Consider the following 20,319-nt stretch of genomic DNA (forward strand, 5'->3'; position numbering starts at 1 on the left):
AATGCCCCAATTCGGACTTCATATTTTCTACATCAACAATATTTTCTCAGGTATTAATTTTGTTGGAAATTATGAAATATGTTTTCTGCAAAGTTTCTTTGATTTCATTGCAGTAATCCTCTATGAATAGGTCTTATATAAAAGTTTATAAAGCTTATTTGAGTTAATAATACAAAATTGGAATTGATAGCTTATACAAATGGAAATCTCTGTGGTTGAAAAAATAAATAATTTATCTCCTGAAATACAAAAGCTTATGTATTCATTTCAAAATAAAATGAAACAAAAACCCAAGGAGAGAAGGGCAGTAGATGTTTTCCTCTAGGAAAAAAATGCAGCTGATTTTACATTGTGGGTCCCATGAAAAAGATTGTGTCACAGTTAGTGACATATCAGTACAAGTAACATCCTAGAATCACAGGACTGTTATGAAATGCCAAGTATGGTAACTGTGCTCAAATGAGAAAAACCCTTTTTATTCAGATGTATGTTTCACAAGTATTATTTTACTTTGAGCATGACCTTTATTGAATAACATCTAGTGTTTTACAGTTTTCTAACAGGAACAGGAACAGGACATCACAAAAATTTGTTTGCATTTTGGTAATCACATACAACCAGGACTAGAGTACCACTGAATCAAACACATTTGCAACTGAGAAAAATGGCTTTTAATTGAATATCGCAAAGTGAATCAGAAATACTAACAAAACAGGAAAAAATAGAAATCTAAATAGATATTTGCATTAAAATATCTTAATTATTACTGAAATCTGTGCAGAGATATTACTGTGTTTGCTTTAAAACAGTATGAAAAAATATGGTTTTGCGAGTCTTTTGGTTTGTGATATAATGAACCAAATTGCTTGCTGAAAATTTGGATAAATTCCAGCGCAACAGCCACTATTCAAATTGACAGTGACAGCTCATTCTGAGGGAAAAATGTTATTTTCAGATGATTGATATGAACTCAAAAGGGTGTGAAGAACTATAGTGTACTTTGTGCACAGGAGTTGTGACAGGTCGGCACATCTCTAATTCTGATTTAAAACAAGCCAAGGCCCTGCAGTTTCCAATGCCATTAAGCTTATATACCACATGAAATTATTTGATCCACTGGAATATTCCACAAAGCAAAATGTGCCAAAATTTCAAAATTAAAAGTCTGATTTTTATATTAGACTGGCATGTCATCTACTGAAACAAATTCCATAAATTTCTTCCAATAATAGGAGGAAAATATTCATACATATTAATCAAACTTAATTAAAACCTAATAAATGCTGTTCTCTAATTGTGAAATTTAAAAGTGCACCAGGTGAAAGAAATAGAGCCCCTGCCATAAAAGTAAGGCATTAAAACTTGACATTGATAAAATAGGGTCATTACTCTTTTGGATGACAAATAGGGCTAAATGCAGATTAATGGCAAAATTCTTCAATTCTGCTCTTTTAGATTTTACTGATTTGGCATGTATGCATTTTAATTTCTTAATTGTATTCCCAAAAAGACCAATTAGTGTTTTTCTGATACACAAGAAATCAAAGGAGAATATCTGTAGAAAAATTTTGGGTTTTGTTTTTTTTTTAATTCTGTTTTTTCAGAGATTCCATTGTCACAAAGCAGAATCACCTTACTGAAACCCATGCTAGAAGTGACTTTTCTCATAGTTGTGACTTCCTAAAAAGCTTAAGGTGGTTGTGTATTTAGCAAGATGCTTTAAGCATTGTTGGCCCCTTTTTCCTAATTTATATGTGGTATTTATCATGGACTGCTGTTTTAATTCAGGCTAGCCCACTATAGTATAACCCACAGACTGAGTGGCTTACAAGAAAACAGAAGTTTATTTCTCACGGCTCTGGAGGCTGGAAAGTGTAAGGTCACGGCTCAGGCAGATTGGGTCTGGTGAGGACCCAATTCCTCACAGATGGCCGTCTTCTCACTCTGTTCTCACATGGACAAAGGGGCACAGGAGCTCTCTGGGGTCTCTGTAATCAGAGAAATAATGTCATTTATGAGAACTCCACCTTCAGGACCTAATCACCTCTCAGGGGCCCCACCTCTTAAAAACCTTGCAGGTTAGGATTTCAACATATAAATTTTGAGGACATATAAACATTCAGTCCATTGCAACTGCTATAAACAATGTTGGCCAGAAATCAAAAGGAAATATAGATCAAGGAAATAGCTATACATGTATGCTTTCACATATTATTCTCTTATGTTTCAATGAAAGGGACAGGAACCAAATGCAAAGTGTTCAGAGTCTCACTGAGAAGGTCAAGCTATAAGTAGCTTTAGGTAAGGCTTGAGAAAAGCACTCAAAAATATTTTCAGGAATATGCCTGTCTGTGTTTTGGCTCCATGCTCTTACGGGCAGACTCCGTTCTCTTGAGGGATGTTTCTACATGGTGGAACAAATAAACATCAGAAGGTTTAGGCTAAAATGTATCTTTATTCCTAATAATCTTTAAAAGAAAATGTCATCTTTCTGTGTCCTTTCAATTCAGTAAAACAAATCTGACTGTCCCAGTTTGTGTCATATGCCCTTTTCTCAACCAAAAACCATCCCCAAGGGGCTGGCAGATACTGGCTGACCTGGCTCATAATTCTACAGCTGTGTTTCTTATGCTGAAGACCTCACTTGACCACATCAAGTAAGAGAGGAACTATCCCCAAAATAAACATAGACTCTGTTACTAGAATAAAAAAAGTGATGTTAGACATTTTGAAAGAAACCACGAAATAAACAAATTATTTCCCTGATGAATTTCTTTAATATTATTTTCTTCAATAGCGTGAAATTCTCATTTAAAAAATTTTACATTTATGTTTATACAAATATTATCATCTCCAAATGTTGCCAGGTGGCAAGTTGCTTATCATGTAAATTAAGAAGGAAAAGCCCATTATGGTACAAAAACAGACACATAGACCAATGGAAGAGAATAGAGCTCAGACACAAGGCTGTACACCTACAACTGTCTGATTTTCAACAAACTGACAAAAACAAGTAATGGGAAAAGGACCCTCTATTCAACAAATAGCGCTGGGATAACTGGCTAGCCATATGAAGAAGATTGAAACTGGATCCTTTCCTTACACCAGATACAAAAATTAACTCAAGATGGATGAAAGACTTAAATGTAAAACCCACAATTATAAAAACACTGGAAGACAACCTAGGCAATACCATTCTGGACTTAGGAATAGCAAAGATTTCATGACAAAGACACAAAAAGCAATTGCAGCAAAAGCAAAAATTGACAAATGGGATTTAATTAAAGAGTTTCTGCCCTCTTTGTGCAGAAATAAACAAAGTTCAAAAGAACTTAGACAAATTTACAAGAAAAAACAAATTACCCCATTAAAAAGTGAACAAAGAACATAAACAGACATTTTACAAAGGAAGACATACATGCCGCCAACAAGCATATATAAAAAGCTCAACATCACTGATTATTAGAGAAATGTAAATCAAAACAACAATCAGATACCATCTCACAGCAGTTAGAATGGCTATTACTAAAAAGTCAAAAAATAACAGATGCCGGTGAGGTTGTGGAGAAAAAAGAACGGTTATACACTGTTGGTGGGATTATAAATTAGTTTAACCGTTATGAGAAACAGTGTGGCGATTACTTTAAAAACCTAACCTAAAACAGAAACACCATTTGACTCAGAATTCCCATTACTGGGTACATACCCAAAGGAATGTAAATCATTCTATCATAAAGAAATGGATGCGTATGTTCATTGCAGCACCATTCACAATAGCAAAGACATGGAATCAACCTAAATGCCTATCAAGGAAAACTGGAAAAAGAAAATGTGGTACATATACACCATGGAATACTATGCAGCCATAAAAAACAACAAGTTCGTGTCCTTTGCAGGAACATGGATGGAGCTGGAGGTCATTATCCTTAACAAACTAATGCAGGAACAGAAAACCAAATACTGCATCTTCTCACTTATAAGTGGGAGCTAAACGATGAGAACTTACGGACAAATAAAAGAAAAATACAGACACTGAGGCCTCCCACTGGAGGGTGGGAGGAGGGAGAGGATTAGAAAAAAAGGTGGGTACTAGGCTTAATATCTGGGTGTCAAAATAATCTGTACAACAGACCCCCATGACACAAGTTTAACTACGTAACAAAAATGCATATGTACCCATGAACTTAAAATAAAAGTTAAACTTAAAAAAGAAATTCACTCATTAAACAAGAGGTGAGTTTTTCACTAAAAGTAAAATCATATTTATGCCTTAGTATACCCAAGCAGATGCGCTTGGTTGTGTTTTACTTTTTGAAATATACAGCAGAACTTTCATTTGTCAAAATGCAGGGTTGTTTACTTTAACTGGGGGTATTAGAATTGGGAAATTTAGAAGAACAGCTTCGATGGAGATCTTCATTAAGAAAAATGATAAATTGCTAAAACTTAAAAGGTGTTTCAAATGGATCAAATCTGTAAAGATAAATGTCTAGAGTTTACAGATTTAGTTTAAAACCAAATGATTTAAGATGCATAAATTCAATATTTTTATTTTTTAATCTGTGTACATTATTCTACTTTGTGGATTGCTTGAAGTCATTCATTTAAAAATGTGCCTGGAACAATCACATAAGTCACATGGTCTAAAAAGGCCATCAAATTACCCATTCTTCCACATATATACACATAACACTGAATTTTCTCATCACCACATAATTCTAATTACAATAAACATCAACCCTAGCTTATGCTTGCAAGCTCAGTGCTCAGGAGTAATTATCACTTTAAATCCAATAATCTTTTTTTCCTTTTTCCTTTTTTATTTTTGGTGTTCACTAAGAAACCTTAATCGATATAATCTGAGGTCTTAGGTACATAAAAGAAGCCAAGGAATATGGCACAGAGAAAAAACCAGCAGAGCATGTAAAGGCTGAGCCAGAAATAGAAATATTCAACTTGAACTTTAAAAAGCAAACTTGATAGATGGTGAGTTATATTTGCTCTATGAAGGCTTAAGCTGTGTAACCAGTACAAACGCACCAGCAAGTTAAAATTCCATTGACCTTGGCAATGTCAGAAGGGAAATATATTCATGGAGATCAGCTCTACTGAAATTAATCTCATGTGTTGATAAAATCAAAGTGATGTTCCTTCTCAAAACGACATATTTGGCTTTTTTTACCTACTGCGTGCTTGGGGCAGAAAAACTAGTCACAGTGGCATTGTGGTCTTTTAAAAAAAATCTCATTTACTATTTGTCACAGTAAGTCAATCATGGGCTATCAGTGCTATGAGGCAGTTTAGAAATCTATGTTCCTTTTAGTCTCTCGTTCAGAGTCTACAAAAGGCACCTTTAAGAATTTAGTGACCTTTTACACTGAATTTTGAAAAAAAATTCATTCTTTTAAACATGCGTAGACATGAAACTTCAATTTCTACTCTAAGATTGACCAATATCTTTATTAGTATTTTAATGTTGTTTATTAAGATTTAGGAGCATGATTCTGGACAGTCGAAAGAGATGCAAAAACATACATTCTAGGTGTATATGTTTAAAGTTTTCATTTTAGGACAGTTGTAGATTGAGAGAGAATTTGTGATGATAGTACAGAGAATTTCCATATAACCTACACTAAGATTCTCGTATTATTGACATATTACATTAATATGATGTATTCACTACAATTAATGAACTGATGGGATACACTATTTGTAACTAAAGTCTATGCCTTATTCAGAATGTCTTAGTGTTTACTTGCTGTACTTTTTCTGTCCAAGTTCCTGTTCAGCAAACCACATTATGTTTAGTGGTCGTGTAGCTTAAGCTTCCCTTGACAGTGACAGATTCTCAGACTTTTCATGATTTTCACTTCCTTCAAAGTGTGAAAAGTACTGCTCAGCTTTTTTCTAGAATGCCACTCAATTGGATTTTTCTGATACATCGGGTTATGAGTGTTTGGGAGGAAGATGACATTGGTGAACTGCCATTCTCATAACGTATGAAAAGATGTTCCCTTTCTTGAGTAATAAGAAAAATGGAAGTAAAAATCACAATTGCTATACCGAATATCTACCAAAATGTAAAATTGAGAGACAGACAATATAGTTAAGGAGAATGTGGAGTGAATAGATAGAGCATACATACCTTGCTGTTAAGAGGATAATTTGGTGCAACCAATTAGAAAAATTATTTGACAGAATCTGTTAAAGTTCAGAGTTGCAATATGACTGCTACATAAGTACTTAATGGAAATATATACATATTTTCCCCAAAAGAAATATAAAAATAGGCCAGGTGCAGTGGCTCACGCCTGTAATCCCAACATATTGGGAGGCCAAGGCGGGCAGATCACCTGAGGTCAGGAGTTCGAGATCAGCCTGGTCAACATGGTGAAAGCCCGTCTCTAATAAAAATACAAAATTAGCTTGGCATGGTGGTGCACACCTGCAATCCCAGCTACTTGGGAGGCTGAGACAGGAAAATCACTTGAACCTGGGAGGCAGAGGTTGCAGTGAGCCTGCAAGGTTCTTGTATCATTTCGAACCCTGAGAGTGTGCCAACAAACAACACGAGGCAATGTGGAGCAACACGCTGTTTTCATGAGCGCCTGGGCGCAAGCGCGCTGGGGTCTAAAAGGGCATCAGCCCCAAGTGAGGACGGGGCATGGGTTTTATAGTCCACTGTAAACAGGAAGTGTCCCAGTCTGACGTGACTGCTACGTAGTACCCGGACAGCCTCCCTCTGGATCTTCAGGGGGTATGTATCTTCCTGCTTCTGCTATCCAGCTCTCTTCCTGCTTCTGCTATCTTGCTGACGCACTCTGCTGGCACAAGTGGTCTTGCGCCTTGGGACTGGGCCTGAGGAGGGGGCAGTTATCCATTCCCTTAAGCTTTCAGGCCCCGGGGAGAATCTTTCAGAGCCGAGATCGCATCCTGCACTCCAGCCTGAATGACAGAATGAGACTCCGTCTCAAAACAAAAAGACATATAAATATAATGCAGAATTATAGAATTCCAAACAGTATAAACATGAAACTACCCAAATAGTATTCTACATAAGAATGAATGGTATATTGTTTGGAATGCTTATCTGCTCATTTGCACTAATCATATTTTAAGTACTAACACTAATCATATTTTAAGTACTAAGTACCCGTATGTGAATAATGGCTACTGTTATATTACAGCATCAATATGACAAGTCAGAAATAGAAGTACTCCAATACTGCAGAAAGTTCTATTGTGAACATTGAGAATGAGTTATTTCAAACTATATATAAGATAATATGGATGAAACTGAAAAACACCATGTTGAACAAGAGAAGTAGAAATAAGAGTATATGCTGTATAAGTTTATTTATATAAAATCCAGAACCTGGTAAAATGTGTCTATGGTGCTAGAAGTCAGTCGGATTCTCCTTAGAGGGTTTAGTGTCTGAAAGAGGCAAAGCAGTTATCTGTGGTCCTGTTTATGTTTTCTTTTTAAAAATCTAAATGCTAGTTACATGGAAACATCAGTTGGTGAAAATTCATTGAAGACAACACCTATGATTTGTGTACCTCTCTGCATGGTTTATGATACTTCAATATAATGTTTACAAATAGAAAAAAATATGTCACACTAGCAAGGCTTACTACTTCTGCCTCAAAGCAGTTGGATATGGAAGTATTTCAGCATGCACAACAAAAAGACAAACAATAACAGCAACAACCAAATCTGAGCTCTGAGTCAGTGATTCACAGTAATTGCTCAGTAATCAGCAATCCACTACACTTAAGATGGTACACATTTTCATTTTATGGAGAGAGGTTGCCAGTGCCTTCCACAACAGGTTCCATTCACATACCTGCTTCCATCATTCCTCTCTGCTGTGGTCCTGTAACGTAGTATCCTGTATGTGTTAGAGTCAGTCATTATGCTTTTCAGACTTTATTCACAGCTTTTATTCCTGCCTGCCATAAGAAAAGCATTCAAATCATGCAAATATATCTTTAATAGGGTTACAAATACTCTTCTAAATAGTATGTATTTCAAATTCAGATATTTCGTTCATCTTTTATAATAAATGTACTGTACCCATAAGTATGCATAGTTAAGTATTTAGTAAGTATTACTAAATATATCACCATTGATGGTCTTAGGATATGCCAATTTTTATTATATCTGTTTTGGTTAAACTTCCTTTGGCCCTGACTCTGAAACTTAAATACCCTAAAATGTATCCTGTGATTTGCTTTGCTTTGTTTCCTTATTTGCAATACACATGTAAATACCAGTCTTTATTTATACAAATTAAAGAACTCATTCATTACCATGAACAAAAACAGATATCAAAGATATTGGTTAAGTAGATATTAAAGCCAAAGGAAGAGGATGTAAGAAATAAGATTAAGTCAGATATAAGAAAAGTACAAAAAGGCATTTTGAAAGTCTAGAATAATTGTTATAGGGAAGCAATACAGATATTTTACTATAAAATTTTCATCTTTCAATTCATGAAACATAAGCAAGTCCATGATTCAAAGCATCTGTAGGAAACTAAAACAAACAGGTAAACAAAAACATGTGTTAAGATTTACTAAACAACCATAGAGAACCTACAGGCTGGACATGTATTCCATGGCTGGCTGGCCACAGAAATATTCATTTACACATATAAGTAATAAATACACATAAGAGTTTTGACAAATGATCCGGGAAGGAGAGCTACATCAGTGCAATGAACCCCAAACCCTCACTTATTAACTCCAATAAAAGAAGGTTAAAAATGCAAGCTTACATATTTTTAAACGACTATTAGGTAAACTCTAAGAATAATAATGACAATGACTATCTAGAATGACATGATATTTTCTAGTACATGGGGCCTAAGCGAACTCTGCATTTAATGTCTAGTCAGCTAAGAGTCCAAAACATATTTTGGTGATATCTTTAGGTAAAGAAATGACATTTATAATTATCAGTTCAGATTATATTATCTTAAAAGTTAGATACTGTAACCTTCTTTTAGTGAGTCCAATAAGACTGCTAGATCATCCTAAGATATTTTTTCTTCTACAGTAATACATTTAGAACAGAATTCTTAATAGAATAAATATCGTTGGCATCTGTGGAGAATTAACTGGTTTGATAACATGAGTTTAATACTTACTGGTTGGTAAACTTAGGCATGTTTCTTCATCACTGAATGTGTTAGTTTTCTCATCTATAAAATGGGGAGAATAATAAGCAGCTCTTTAAAACTTTATATTGTACAATTAAATAGATATTTGTAATGAAAAGAGAATTAACCAACACCCTAATGTGTAGGGTTCCTGTTTCTTTTGTAGCTAGATTAACACAGTCTGCATTTAATATTACAAATATGGTGAATACTAATGATTGAAATTCTAGTAGTTAAGCTCCAGAATCTAAACTTTGCAAATAAGCTCTCTTCTTCTGAGAGTTTAATATGTTACCTTTAATAAGTATGGATTTATTCTATATACATCAAGTGTCTTACTGTAAAAGATATGATTATTAATATAGTATTTATACTGACTGTAATCTCTAAGTTGCTTTTGTGAATATAGTCATGCTATCAGTCTGTTTATTATCATTTGTTTCTCATAAAATTATAGAGCATGAAATAAATTCCAGTTGTTTGGCTTCTCAATATAAGTTATTTCTCAGTAGATGCTATTAACAAACAGAAGACTGAACACCATGTCTTAAATTACATTTCAGAATACTCACTGTAGGTAAAGCAATTTCTGCTGCTTGCCAAATGTAAATTTACAGTTCATGCAGTGAGTTGATAGAACTAGAGCTAGTTTTGTGAATGTTGAACTGTCAGTGGAACAGTTTTAAAATTTACAGCCTATAAAAGAACTCACACGCCTATTAACAAATGGAGTGCAGTTATTTCAGACAGAATCCTAACGAGTTCAATGAATTTCTGTCTAACTCAGTGGAATGATGGCTTTCATTTTAGTGCTTTTGTTATTCTTTTTAGCTCATGTCACGAAAGTGATTTTTTTGACATTACAAACTATTTGTGTAAAGAATAATATTAAAGATTTGAGTTGAGTATACTGATGTATTTGCTATCACATTCCACTTCTGGTAAGATTGTTAGTTAATCGAAATGAATGAAAAGAAAAAGCATTTTCTCAATGTAACCCACTCAGAAAAGATGGATATTATAATAATTTCAATATTTATTTCATGTCTTGTCCCAGCTAAAACGGAATCCAAATCCTGATGTTTAGATTCCTCCAAATCATATAAATATCTACATTAGTTTTAATATAATGGAAGGAGTGCAAACTTTCTTTTTGCAAATAAATAAGTGTTCATAAGTCTACCTGCTGCCAAAGACTAAAAAGAAGAGTGGTTCTAGTTTTCCCTTGAGTTTACCTTTAATATTATAACTGGGGAATCATAAATATCTCACTCAAATAGATTAATAGGTGTCTAAGCATTCTGTGCAAATTTAAAACTTTAAGTTTTCCCAAGTTCTACAAAACAGAAAGTATAGGAATGTCACAAAAGTTTATCAGACAGCTTGAGTTCATTCTCACTTATTTCTTTGATTAAGAAAGAAATCACGGTTGGGTGCGGTGGCTCATGCCTATAATCACAGCACTTTGGGAAGCCAAGGCGGGCAGATCACGAGGTCAAGAGATTGAGACCATCCTGCCCAACATGGTGAAACCCCGTCTCTACTAAAAATACAAAAATTAGCTGGGCGTGGTGGTGCACGCTTGTAGTCCCAGCTACTCGGGAGGCTGAGGCAGGAGAATCGCTTGAAGCCAGTAGGCAGAGGTTGCAGTGAGCCGAGATCGTGCCACTGCACTCCAGTCTGGCAAAAGAGTGAGACACCATCTAAAAAAAAAAAAAAAAAAAAAAAAAAAGATAAAAAGAAATCATGAGAACCTACTACTTCCTACTACTTATAATGTGACATTTAAGTCATTTAGTGTTTCAAAGATTAATGAAATATTAATCTTCCTCAGACAGCTTAGAAGCACAAGAGGATGGTAGATAGGTAAGTCACTGACCAGCACATTCAAATCTCTACTTTTGAGTTTCTGAAGAGAATATTTGTTGTAAGACATTTCCTCTTTGATGTGCTAGTGAAAATGAATTCAACTTAAAAACTGAGCTCATCATTTCCTCTATTTGATCCCTCACTCAAACCCACTTCACCCCTGCTTTTTCTAACTTTATACATGGCACCAGTGCTCACCCAATTATAAACATATATATTTAAGGATGAGTCCATCTCTTCACTTTTTCCCTCAGTAACCTTGGCCAACCATTTACTGAATACTATCAATTTAACTCTCAAGTATTTTTCAAATTTCTTTTCACCTATGGATTCCTGCCATTAACAATTTACTTTCAGCAGATCTTCATCTTGAATCTCCAGGATTACTACAAATATTTCATAAGTAATCTCTCTGCTCAATGTATCTTCCACCTTTACATGAATTTTTCATACTGCTAAGAGAGCGATCAAACCAAAACACATATCAAATCATAGCCCTCCCTTTTAAGAAAACATTTTAGTAGACAATCCATGACCTAATTCTTTCTATTTCTCAAGTCCAATCTTTCATCATCCTTTTATTTGCACTTCAAACTTATGTGATTCTAAAACCTCTTGTTTCTCCCAAACCTCTAGAATATATAATGATACAGTGACATTGGACATCCTGGTTACTTTGTATAATGTTCCCCCTAGTTAGTGGCATCTGATGAATGTTCATTCAATAATCTTATTCAAGTGGTTTGTGTGTGTGTGTGTGTGTGTGTGCATATAAAATTTACCTCGATCTTTCCATAGAGATAATTTATATCTCTTTAGTATAGTTTTTTCTATCTTATACACACTTTACATTGTTTATGTGTGGTCTCAAATTTACTGACACTATATTCAGATATAAAGATAACTCATTTTATTCCTTCCTTGTTTTATTTCCTTGTAAGTCATTCTTCTCCATTAAAAATCCTCACTATGATAAGAGAGATGGGGATTTGTTAAAATCCAGAAAAATCATTCTAATTTAATAATTTTTATATACTCATAAGTAATGCAGTTTCTGTTAAATGAAATGTTCTTTCAAAAGAGCATTTTCCATACGTACTTTATTGCTAATTTCCAAGATATGAAGTGGATTCACAGCAGACTCATGTGAATTATTTGAACTTATGGGGGTCAAGTAACAGTGATATCCTCAGTAGCCTCTGATTAGAAATCACTAGTCCAGATTTTGCTCTTAGTTGATACCTGCTTATATCACCCCATGCTGTCACTGGTGGCATATCTCATGCCAATTCCCAAACTTTTTTTATATTAGTCTTATTTTTGTATTAATTGTACATATTTATGGTGTCTCCTGGGCTGTGACAGCTCTACATCAGCCCTTGTTACTGTGGATGCCCTCGGGTCTATCTACATAGTCTTCACCTGCCATTTTTTGGTCTGCTATGATTCCCATATAACCATGAACCAGGAAGTTCACTTTGTTCATTTTGGCAACAGAGATCCCATATTAAGACTCCCATATTATATTATAGGGGACTATATTATCCACTCCTATATTAACACTATTCATATAAAATAAAAATGGAGAAAAACTTTGAATATTTAAACTGAGGACTTCCTCCTGTATAGCCACACTTAATGAGGTCATACTGTGGTTTCAACAGTGAAGTGCTGTGAGATGGAGAGTACTAAACAATAAGAGAGATGGGATCTTTCTTAGGCATTTTTCTTAAATATTCCAATATTATCTCACCCCTCAAATATTACTCAGCCCTCCAATATTATTCCATTCTTGCATCGACAGAGGGGTATTCTGGCCATAGGTTTTATTATATGCAATGTTATTTATCACTTTTTATTTTTACAATGTTATATGTGACAGGAAAATTTCATTCACAGCCCTTCTTCCTTAATTGAGACCTCCACTACATAAAACACTAACATGATCAAGAAGACCAATCAGGCACTAATGAAATTAATAAAATGTGCTTCCTTTTAAAAAATGCTTAGATTGCAAGTCCATAATCCCGTGGTTAACAATTATATTCAATCAATAAATTGCTAATTCTACAGGATGAACACACCTTCATTGAAGCTCGGAAATTTCAATAGCATCAGTTGGATGCCCCAGGGCAACAACATTTACATGCCATAAAATATCTGAAAATGATTTAACACCATCACTAGTCAACAAAATCAAACATTTGCTGGAACATGTGACCAAATTTTTTTCTGATATGATATACATACACATACATACACACACATACATGCATATAAAACAAACACACACACACATATATAACATTCATACATATTAAAAGGTATTTTATATTTATTTTTTATATAATCTGTTATAGGATGTTCTTTCAATTTATTTATTTTGAACAACAAAATACCGTTCAGAGAAGACTTGAATAGAATTAAAACTCTTGATGAGAATATAACCTTATTATTTGTCATTAGATACCATCAGAAATGCATGCAATACATAAGATACACTTTTAAAGTATCACTTTATTTATGTTGTAATTAAGCCCTTATTCCAAATAGAAATGTATTTTAAATATTCATGCTTTTGCACTAGATATTTAATATCTTAAAATTTCCCACCAAATTCTGATTTTGAAAATATTTAAACTGGGAAAATATACATGAAGATTGAAATGGGCTTTTATATACACATCACCCAAATATTTACCATTTGTTGACAAGTTTTCATATTGTAGACATCATGACACTTAATGTCTCATTAGACATTAATGTTTCTTTTGTCTCATTTAATCTGGAAAGTTAGCCACACTTTACTTTTTATAATGACTCTATTGCTTTTTTTAAGAATTTACACCAATGGTTTCACAGAATAAGCCCCATTTTAATTTTTATATTTTATTTATGAAAATATTTAGAATATTTTTACTAAGAATATATAGAGATTATGGTGTGTTTTCTTTATTACATCACATCAGAGTCATATAATGTCATTTTTTTAAAAAAGTTTTTATTTTGTCTTCATTTTTTCCCCAAGTTTTTATTGTGTAAGAATACACATAACATAAAATTTACTGTCTTTACCATTATTAAATATACAGTTCAGTGGTATTAAGTATCTTAATATTGTGCAACTATCACCATGATTAATCTCCAGAACTCTTTCCATCTTGCAAAACTGAAGCTCTCTGCACATTAAATAATAATTCCTCATTAACCCATTACCCCACTACCCCAGTGCCTAGGCCCTGGCAACCACAGTTCTACCTTATGTCTTTATAATGTTGACTACACTAAATACTTCATATGAGTGAAATCATCCAGTATATATCTTTTCTGTGACTTGCTTATTTCACTTAGCATAATGTGCTCAAGTTTCATTAATGTGGTAGCATATGTCAGAATTTCTTTCCTTTTTAAGCCTAAATGATATACCATTGTATGTATATACCATTTTTCAATTCAATCATTCATTAGAGTTTTCTCCACATTTTAGTAACTGTGAATGATGCTATGAACATGGTATACAAATATCACTTTGAAATATTACTTTCAAATATTTTGAGTATATAACCAGGAGAGGAATTGTTGGATTATATGGCTAGTATGTTTTAATTTTTTTGAGGAACTGTCATACTGCTCTCTGCAGTGGCTGTACCATTTTACATTCTCTGGACGTCTGGGCCACGACCGTGTATTCTGCACACTGCAGGCCTTCCTACAGCCCGAGTTTGAATTGAACTTCACCTCAGAAGAGCTCACGGCAAAAATGCAGGCCTGGGACAGGGGACAGCAGGCCACGTGGGTGGGCTGAAGTGGGCAGGGTCCCCAGGCAGAAACTGGGGGTCCATGTGTAGGAGTGGGACCCTCGTTGGCTTGTTCTCATCTGCCCTCCTTTCCTAGGAATACGAGACGCTGTATGGTGAACACAGCCTGCTAGTCCAGGAGGCCGAGTCTTGGATTAGAAAGATCACAAACAACGGGGGCTACAAGGCCAGGTGGACCCTAAAGGTCACGTGGGTCAATGCCCACGCCTATCCTGCCCAGTGGACCCTCGGGGTGAGTAGACCCACGGGCAGCTCCCGGGAACCATCTGGGAGTCAGACATCCTAGAATCCTAGGCAGGGGCCACTCTTCCAAAATCCTCTCTGGCTCTAGGAAAGACTGCTAATTATAGCAAGCCCCCCCAATGCCACCCCCACACTGCCACCCCCTCACTTCCACCACTGTTGGCTGAGCACTCACCATGGGCCCGGCCTGCCTCAGCCCTTTGCCTGCTTGACCTCACAGCAGCCCAGCAAACCGGGTATTATTAGGCTGAAACATAGCAAGTGGCATTTTTTAAGTCAAAAATGTCTGGCTATTTGCAATTTCATGTGGCTCAATCTGGTATTATGATCCCCATTTCACAGATGAGGGAGACAATGGTTAGAGAGGTGAAGTAACTTGTTCAAAGTCACGCCGCTGGCAAATGGCAAAGCCAGGCCTGAGTGGAGCTTCTTGTGACTCCAGCCTCTGGCTCATCCAATGGGCACAGGGTGAGCCACACCATCTCCTCTGTCCTCCCTCCGAGGACCCCGCTCTTGTAGTCACCAAGTTCTTCCTTATGCCTGGTCTAAAGTCACTCATTTCTTCATTCACTTGACAAAAGTTCACTGGTCACCTACTGTGGACAATGTGTGCGCCTTCAGTGAACCCCAGTGTCATCCATGCTGTTCAGGTGGAGGAGACAATTTGGGCAACGTCCTTAAATATCCACGAGGGAGCTAATGAAGCCCCCTCTCTAGCTCTCTGGTATCTTGGCTAATCCCAGGTTCTGGTAGCTTTCTCTAACAAACACTCATCTAACTGAATTGTAACCCAGAACCCTTTATCTCCCCTCCTGGAAGAAAGTCACCATAAGGCAAATCCACCGTGGTAAGTGCGTTCACACCCAGGGTGAAAGCTGCCCTCACTGACCCAAAACTTGCCAGCATTTTGGGCCCGTGCCTTTGCTGTGGGCAGACCAGGAACAGGTGCTGTCCATGTCAGAGCAGGTCTGTGGGATAGGCGGGGGGACATAAGAGAGGAGACCCTGGATCTCTCATGGGCATCCCTGTGTTTGCTTCCACCCACCCCCAGAGCAACACCTACCAAGCCATCCTCTCCACGGACGGGAGCAGGTCCTATGCCCTGTTTCTCTACCAGAGCGGTAGGATGCAGTGGGATGTGGCCCAGCACTCAGGCAACCTGGTGCTCATAGGCTTCTCCAGGTAGGATGGGAGGGGCTGTCAGCACTGAGCAGATGGCAGGGAGGGGTGCAGAGTCGGGTTTTGCTGCACACACACTCCCATCCTGGGGCAAGGCGGGAACCCTCCTGGCTGGTGCTTCTGACTCATGCTGACTCCAGCTCCCGCTGGGGCCAGGCATCTGGCTGCTTCCCATGACAAGATCACCCATTTGTCCGCCATGCCCTTTCCCATCCCAGTCCCCGTGTGTTGTAACAATTCCCAGAGCTTTGGCTTCCCTGATTTCCACTGACATTAGCTGGCCTCTCTTACCTTCTCAAATATCGTGATAACAGCCAAGACTGATGACACTAACACTTCATGTACATTATTGCATGTCATGATCACAGCCACGCCACGAGGCAGATACTATTTATCATCCCCATTCTACAGATCAGGAAACTGAGATACAAATAGACTAGCAATTTGCCTAAAGTCCCAGAGCTGGGAAGTGGCAACGTGGAGATTTGAACCCAGACACCTGAGGCTAGAATCTCCCTTCCTGACTTCCTGAGAATTACCCACTTATCCAGGGGGCACCCAAAAGCTTATATGGAGCCGGTGGTGAAGGGAGAGAGGAGGCACGGGGCTGTGGGCGGTTGAAATGTGGATTCCTGTGTGTGGGAGGCTGTCTCCGATGCAACAGTGCACCATCTCTGTTCCCATATGCTGGGGTGTGGCAATCAGTACGAAGGCCACGTCTTTTGTTCTTGATAATTGCTGCAAATGGTCTTCTCTTACATTGAGTGTGTTCAGGTTACCCCTTTGATTTCACTGCTTTCACTAGTTTCTTGGTGTGCTATGAAGGAGAAAGGAGGGGAATTACCCAACTGCCTAGGAATTTCACACGGTCCAAGTACACCCGAGGAAGGTGTCACGCGGGGGTGCGTCATCCTGCTCGTGTCAGAGAGGAGGAAAAGCCCAAGAGTCCCCACTCTGCAGCAGGCACCCAGGGTGGGGCTGCAGGCGGCCGCTCCAGGCTTTCCTCCTTCCTGAGCCGCGCTTGGACCCCACACCTGTGGACGGTGATGGCGATGGTGGTGGTGGTGATGGTGGTAGTGTTGTTGTTGGTGGTGGTGGTGGTGGCAGTAATGGCAGCAGTGGCAGTGGCGATGGTGGTGATGGTGATGGTGGTGGTGGTGATGGTGGTGGTGGTGGTGATGGTGGTGATGGTGGTGGTGGTGGTGATGGTGGTGATGGTGATGGTGTTGGTGGTGATGGTGGTGGTGGTGGTGGCGGTGGTGGCGATGGTGATGGTGGTGGTGGTAGTGTTGGTGGTGATGGCGGTGGTGGTGGTGGTAGTGTTGGTGATGGTGGTGGTGGTGATGGTGGTGGTGATGGTAGTGGTGATGGTGGTGATGGTGATGGTGGTGGTGGTAGTGTTGGTGATGGCAATGGTAGTGGTGTGGTGGTAGTGTTGGTGATGGTGATGGTGGTGATGGTGGTGGTAGTGTTGGTGATGGTGATGGTGGTGGTGGAGGTGGTAGTGTTGGTGATGGTGATGGCGGTGGTGGTGGTGGTGGTAGTGTTGGTGGTGGCGATGGTGATGGTGGAAGTGGTGGTGGTGGTGGTGGTGGCAGCGGTGGCAGCATCTGTTGTATCAAGGCCTCACTCAATTCTGAGGGATTTGCAGATATTACTGCATTTAATCCTCACAATACAGTGAGGTAGGTGCTACTGTAATCCCTTTTATACAGATGTGAAAACTAAGAATCAGAGAGGGTCAGTGACTTGTCCGTGGTCACCAAGCTAGTAAGTGTGGGGATCAGCAGTTGAATCCATCACTGTCTAACTCCAGAAACTGGCTCTTAACCATCACAATACACTGTCCCTAGAGTCTGCCCCGCTCCAAACCCTCTGCTTGTTGAAGGGAAACAAACAGAAATGAGGCCTGAACTCTGCTGTTTTCACGCCCCTGTCTCATGACCAAGCGGACCTGCCAGTTTCTTGCAGCTAGCGATCAGATGTGGAATCGGTTAGAGCCTCCTACCTCTGCCCATCCATCTTGTTCCCTCTCCTGCTCAGTGCTGGGGCTCGACGATGGGGGCTGGCTGACCCACTGACCCACTGCCTGCCTAGCTGGTTGACCAGCTGCTGACCGGCTAGAGGGATGAACAGACGCCTTGCAACCGCGAGGCAAGAGCCTGTGCATGGCAGAGGCCTGAGAGTCTCTCCTTTCTTGCAGTGGAGATGGCTATTTCGAAAACAGCCCACTGATGTCCCAGCCAGTGTGGGAGAGGTATCGCCCTGATAGATTCCTGAATTCCAACTCAGGTAAAAGTGCCACCTTATCACACCTGAGCTGGTCTCAAGCCCTCGCGTGTCCTCCAGCCCATACACCATCGCAGTCCTAGAGGGCACCTCCCTAACATCACGGCCATTCTGAAGGGCCTCCCCCACACAGTCCAACCTCCTACAGGTCTAGGTGGGATGTGGCATTCGCCCAGGGAGCAGCTGGCACCTCCTGCACCCCTGGACACGGCACAGTCTGTGCACAGCCCCTCTGAGGGAGGGGGCTACATCTCCTCCCTCAGATGAACCAGCCCAAGAGGGCTCTCGGGGAGCCCAGATCCTGGAAGTGAGGACAGGGTCTTGTGGGAGGTGGGATTTGAATGGGCAGTTCAGACAATACTCCAAGTGTCCTGTCCAGAGCAGGAATGAGAACCTAGGTGAGATCCTTTAAGAAAATCTACCGGCTGGGCGCTGTGGCTCAACACCTGTAATCTCAGCACTTTGGGAGGCTGAGGTGGGCGGATCACTTGAGGTCAGGAGTTCGAGACCAGCCTGGCCAACATGGTGAAACCTCGTCTCTATTAAAAATACAAAAATTAGCCGGGCATTGTGGCGCACACCTGTAACTCCAGCTACTCAAGAGGCTGAGGCAGGAGAATTGTTTGAACCTGGGAGGTGGAGGTTGCAGCGAGCCGAGATCGCACCACTGCACTCCAGCCTGGGTGACAGAGCGAGACTCCATCTCAAAAAGAGAGAATCTACCAAGAAGAGGCCCGGAAGTCTCACGTTCATTGTCATCATTTACTGGGCACCTGCCGTGTGCTGGACACTGTGCTAACGGCCAGAAACATTTTCAAAGGAAAAAGACCAACTGTGTTTTCGCTCAAAGAGCTTTCATGTGGGTAGAAAGACAAACGTCAAGAGGCAAACGATGGTGCCCTTCTCCATGACTCAGTCCAGAGGCCCCAATGGGAAAGAAATAACAATTTCCAAAATGTGATAGGACGAAGGACATTTTAGGCTTAGAAACCAGCCACGTGAACTGTGAAGTGTAAATCCAGTTCTATTTGTTCTGTGGCAACCACATTTGGTCATCAGAAGCAGACGCTAAGTCAAGCGAGGGGCTTTGGGGGAGGAATTGTTGCCCATCTGACTTGGGTCCAGAGAGGTGAGAAGTGGCACGAGGGGGTGCATTTGTGAGTTTTGGTTGACCCTAAAGCTAAGACAGGGCCTGCAGCCCCAGCCCTGGGATAAGCCCTTTCCCCCGCATCCCCCAACCTCAGGCCTCCGAGGACTGCAGTTCTACAGGCTACACCAGGAAGAAAGGCCCAACTACCATCTCGAGTGCCTGCAGTGGCTGCAGAGCCAGCCTCGGTGGCCCAGCTGGGGCTGGAACCAGGTCTCCTGCCCTTGTTCCTGGCAGCAGGGACGACGGGACTTACGATTCCAACCCGTCAGCATAGGTGACACCTCCTTCCCGCCCCGCACAAGCCGACCCACCACTCTCTCTGCTCACGCCCTCAGCCTCTCCCCAGAAACAGCCCCTGCTGGTTCCCGCTCCGTCCCTGGCAGCCCTGGCCTGGGCCTGAGTGGGACTGGACTTGTTTCAGGTCGCTGGGGCCTCGGCAGCGGGCAGCTGTGCAGCTTCACCTCCTGGCGAGGAGGCGTGTGCTGCAGCTACGGGCCCTGGGGAGAGTTTCGTGAAGGCTGGCACGTGCCGCGTCCTTGGCAGTTCGGTGCGTGAGTCTGTGGAGATCTCAACCCCACCCTCCCAGCCAAGCAGGGGACCCTCAGCA

The 20,319-nt window shown here is 39.7% G+C and overlaps 1 protein-coding gene across 1 annotated transcript in view; it reads left to right on the forward strand.

Moving 5' to 3' along the window:
• The first annotated feature begins 10,127 nt into the window (after positions 1-10,127).
• The window catches only part of LOC129032991 (mucin-4-like), a 29,528-nt gene continuing 19,336 nt past the window's right edge, over positions 10,128-20,319 (forward strand). Inside the window, 7 exon segments of the mRNA XM_054480884.1 lie at positions 10,128-10,157; positions 14,674-14,829; positions 14,928-15,083; positions 16,146-16,276; positions 18,477-18,565; positions 19,807-19,986; positions 20,134-20,259. Coding sequence (XP_054336859.1) covers positions 10,128-10,157; positions 14,674-14,829; positions 14,928-15,083; positions 16,146-16,276; positions 18,477-18,565; positions 19,807-19,986; positions 20,134-20,259 — 868 coding nt within the window.

Source organism: Pongo pygmaeus, chromosome 2 (genome assembly GCF_028885625.2).
Source record: "Pongo pygmaeus isolate AG05252 chromosome 2, NHGRI_mPonPyg2-v2.0_pri, whole genome shotgun sequence".
NCBI lineage: Eukaryota > Metazoa > Chordata > Mammalia > Primates > Hominidae > Pongo > Pongo pygmaeus.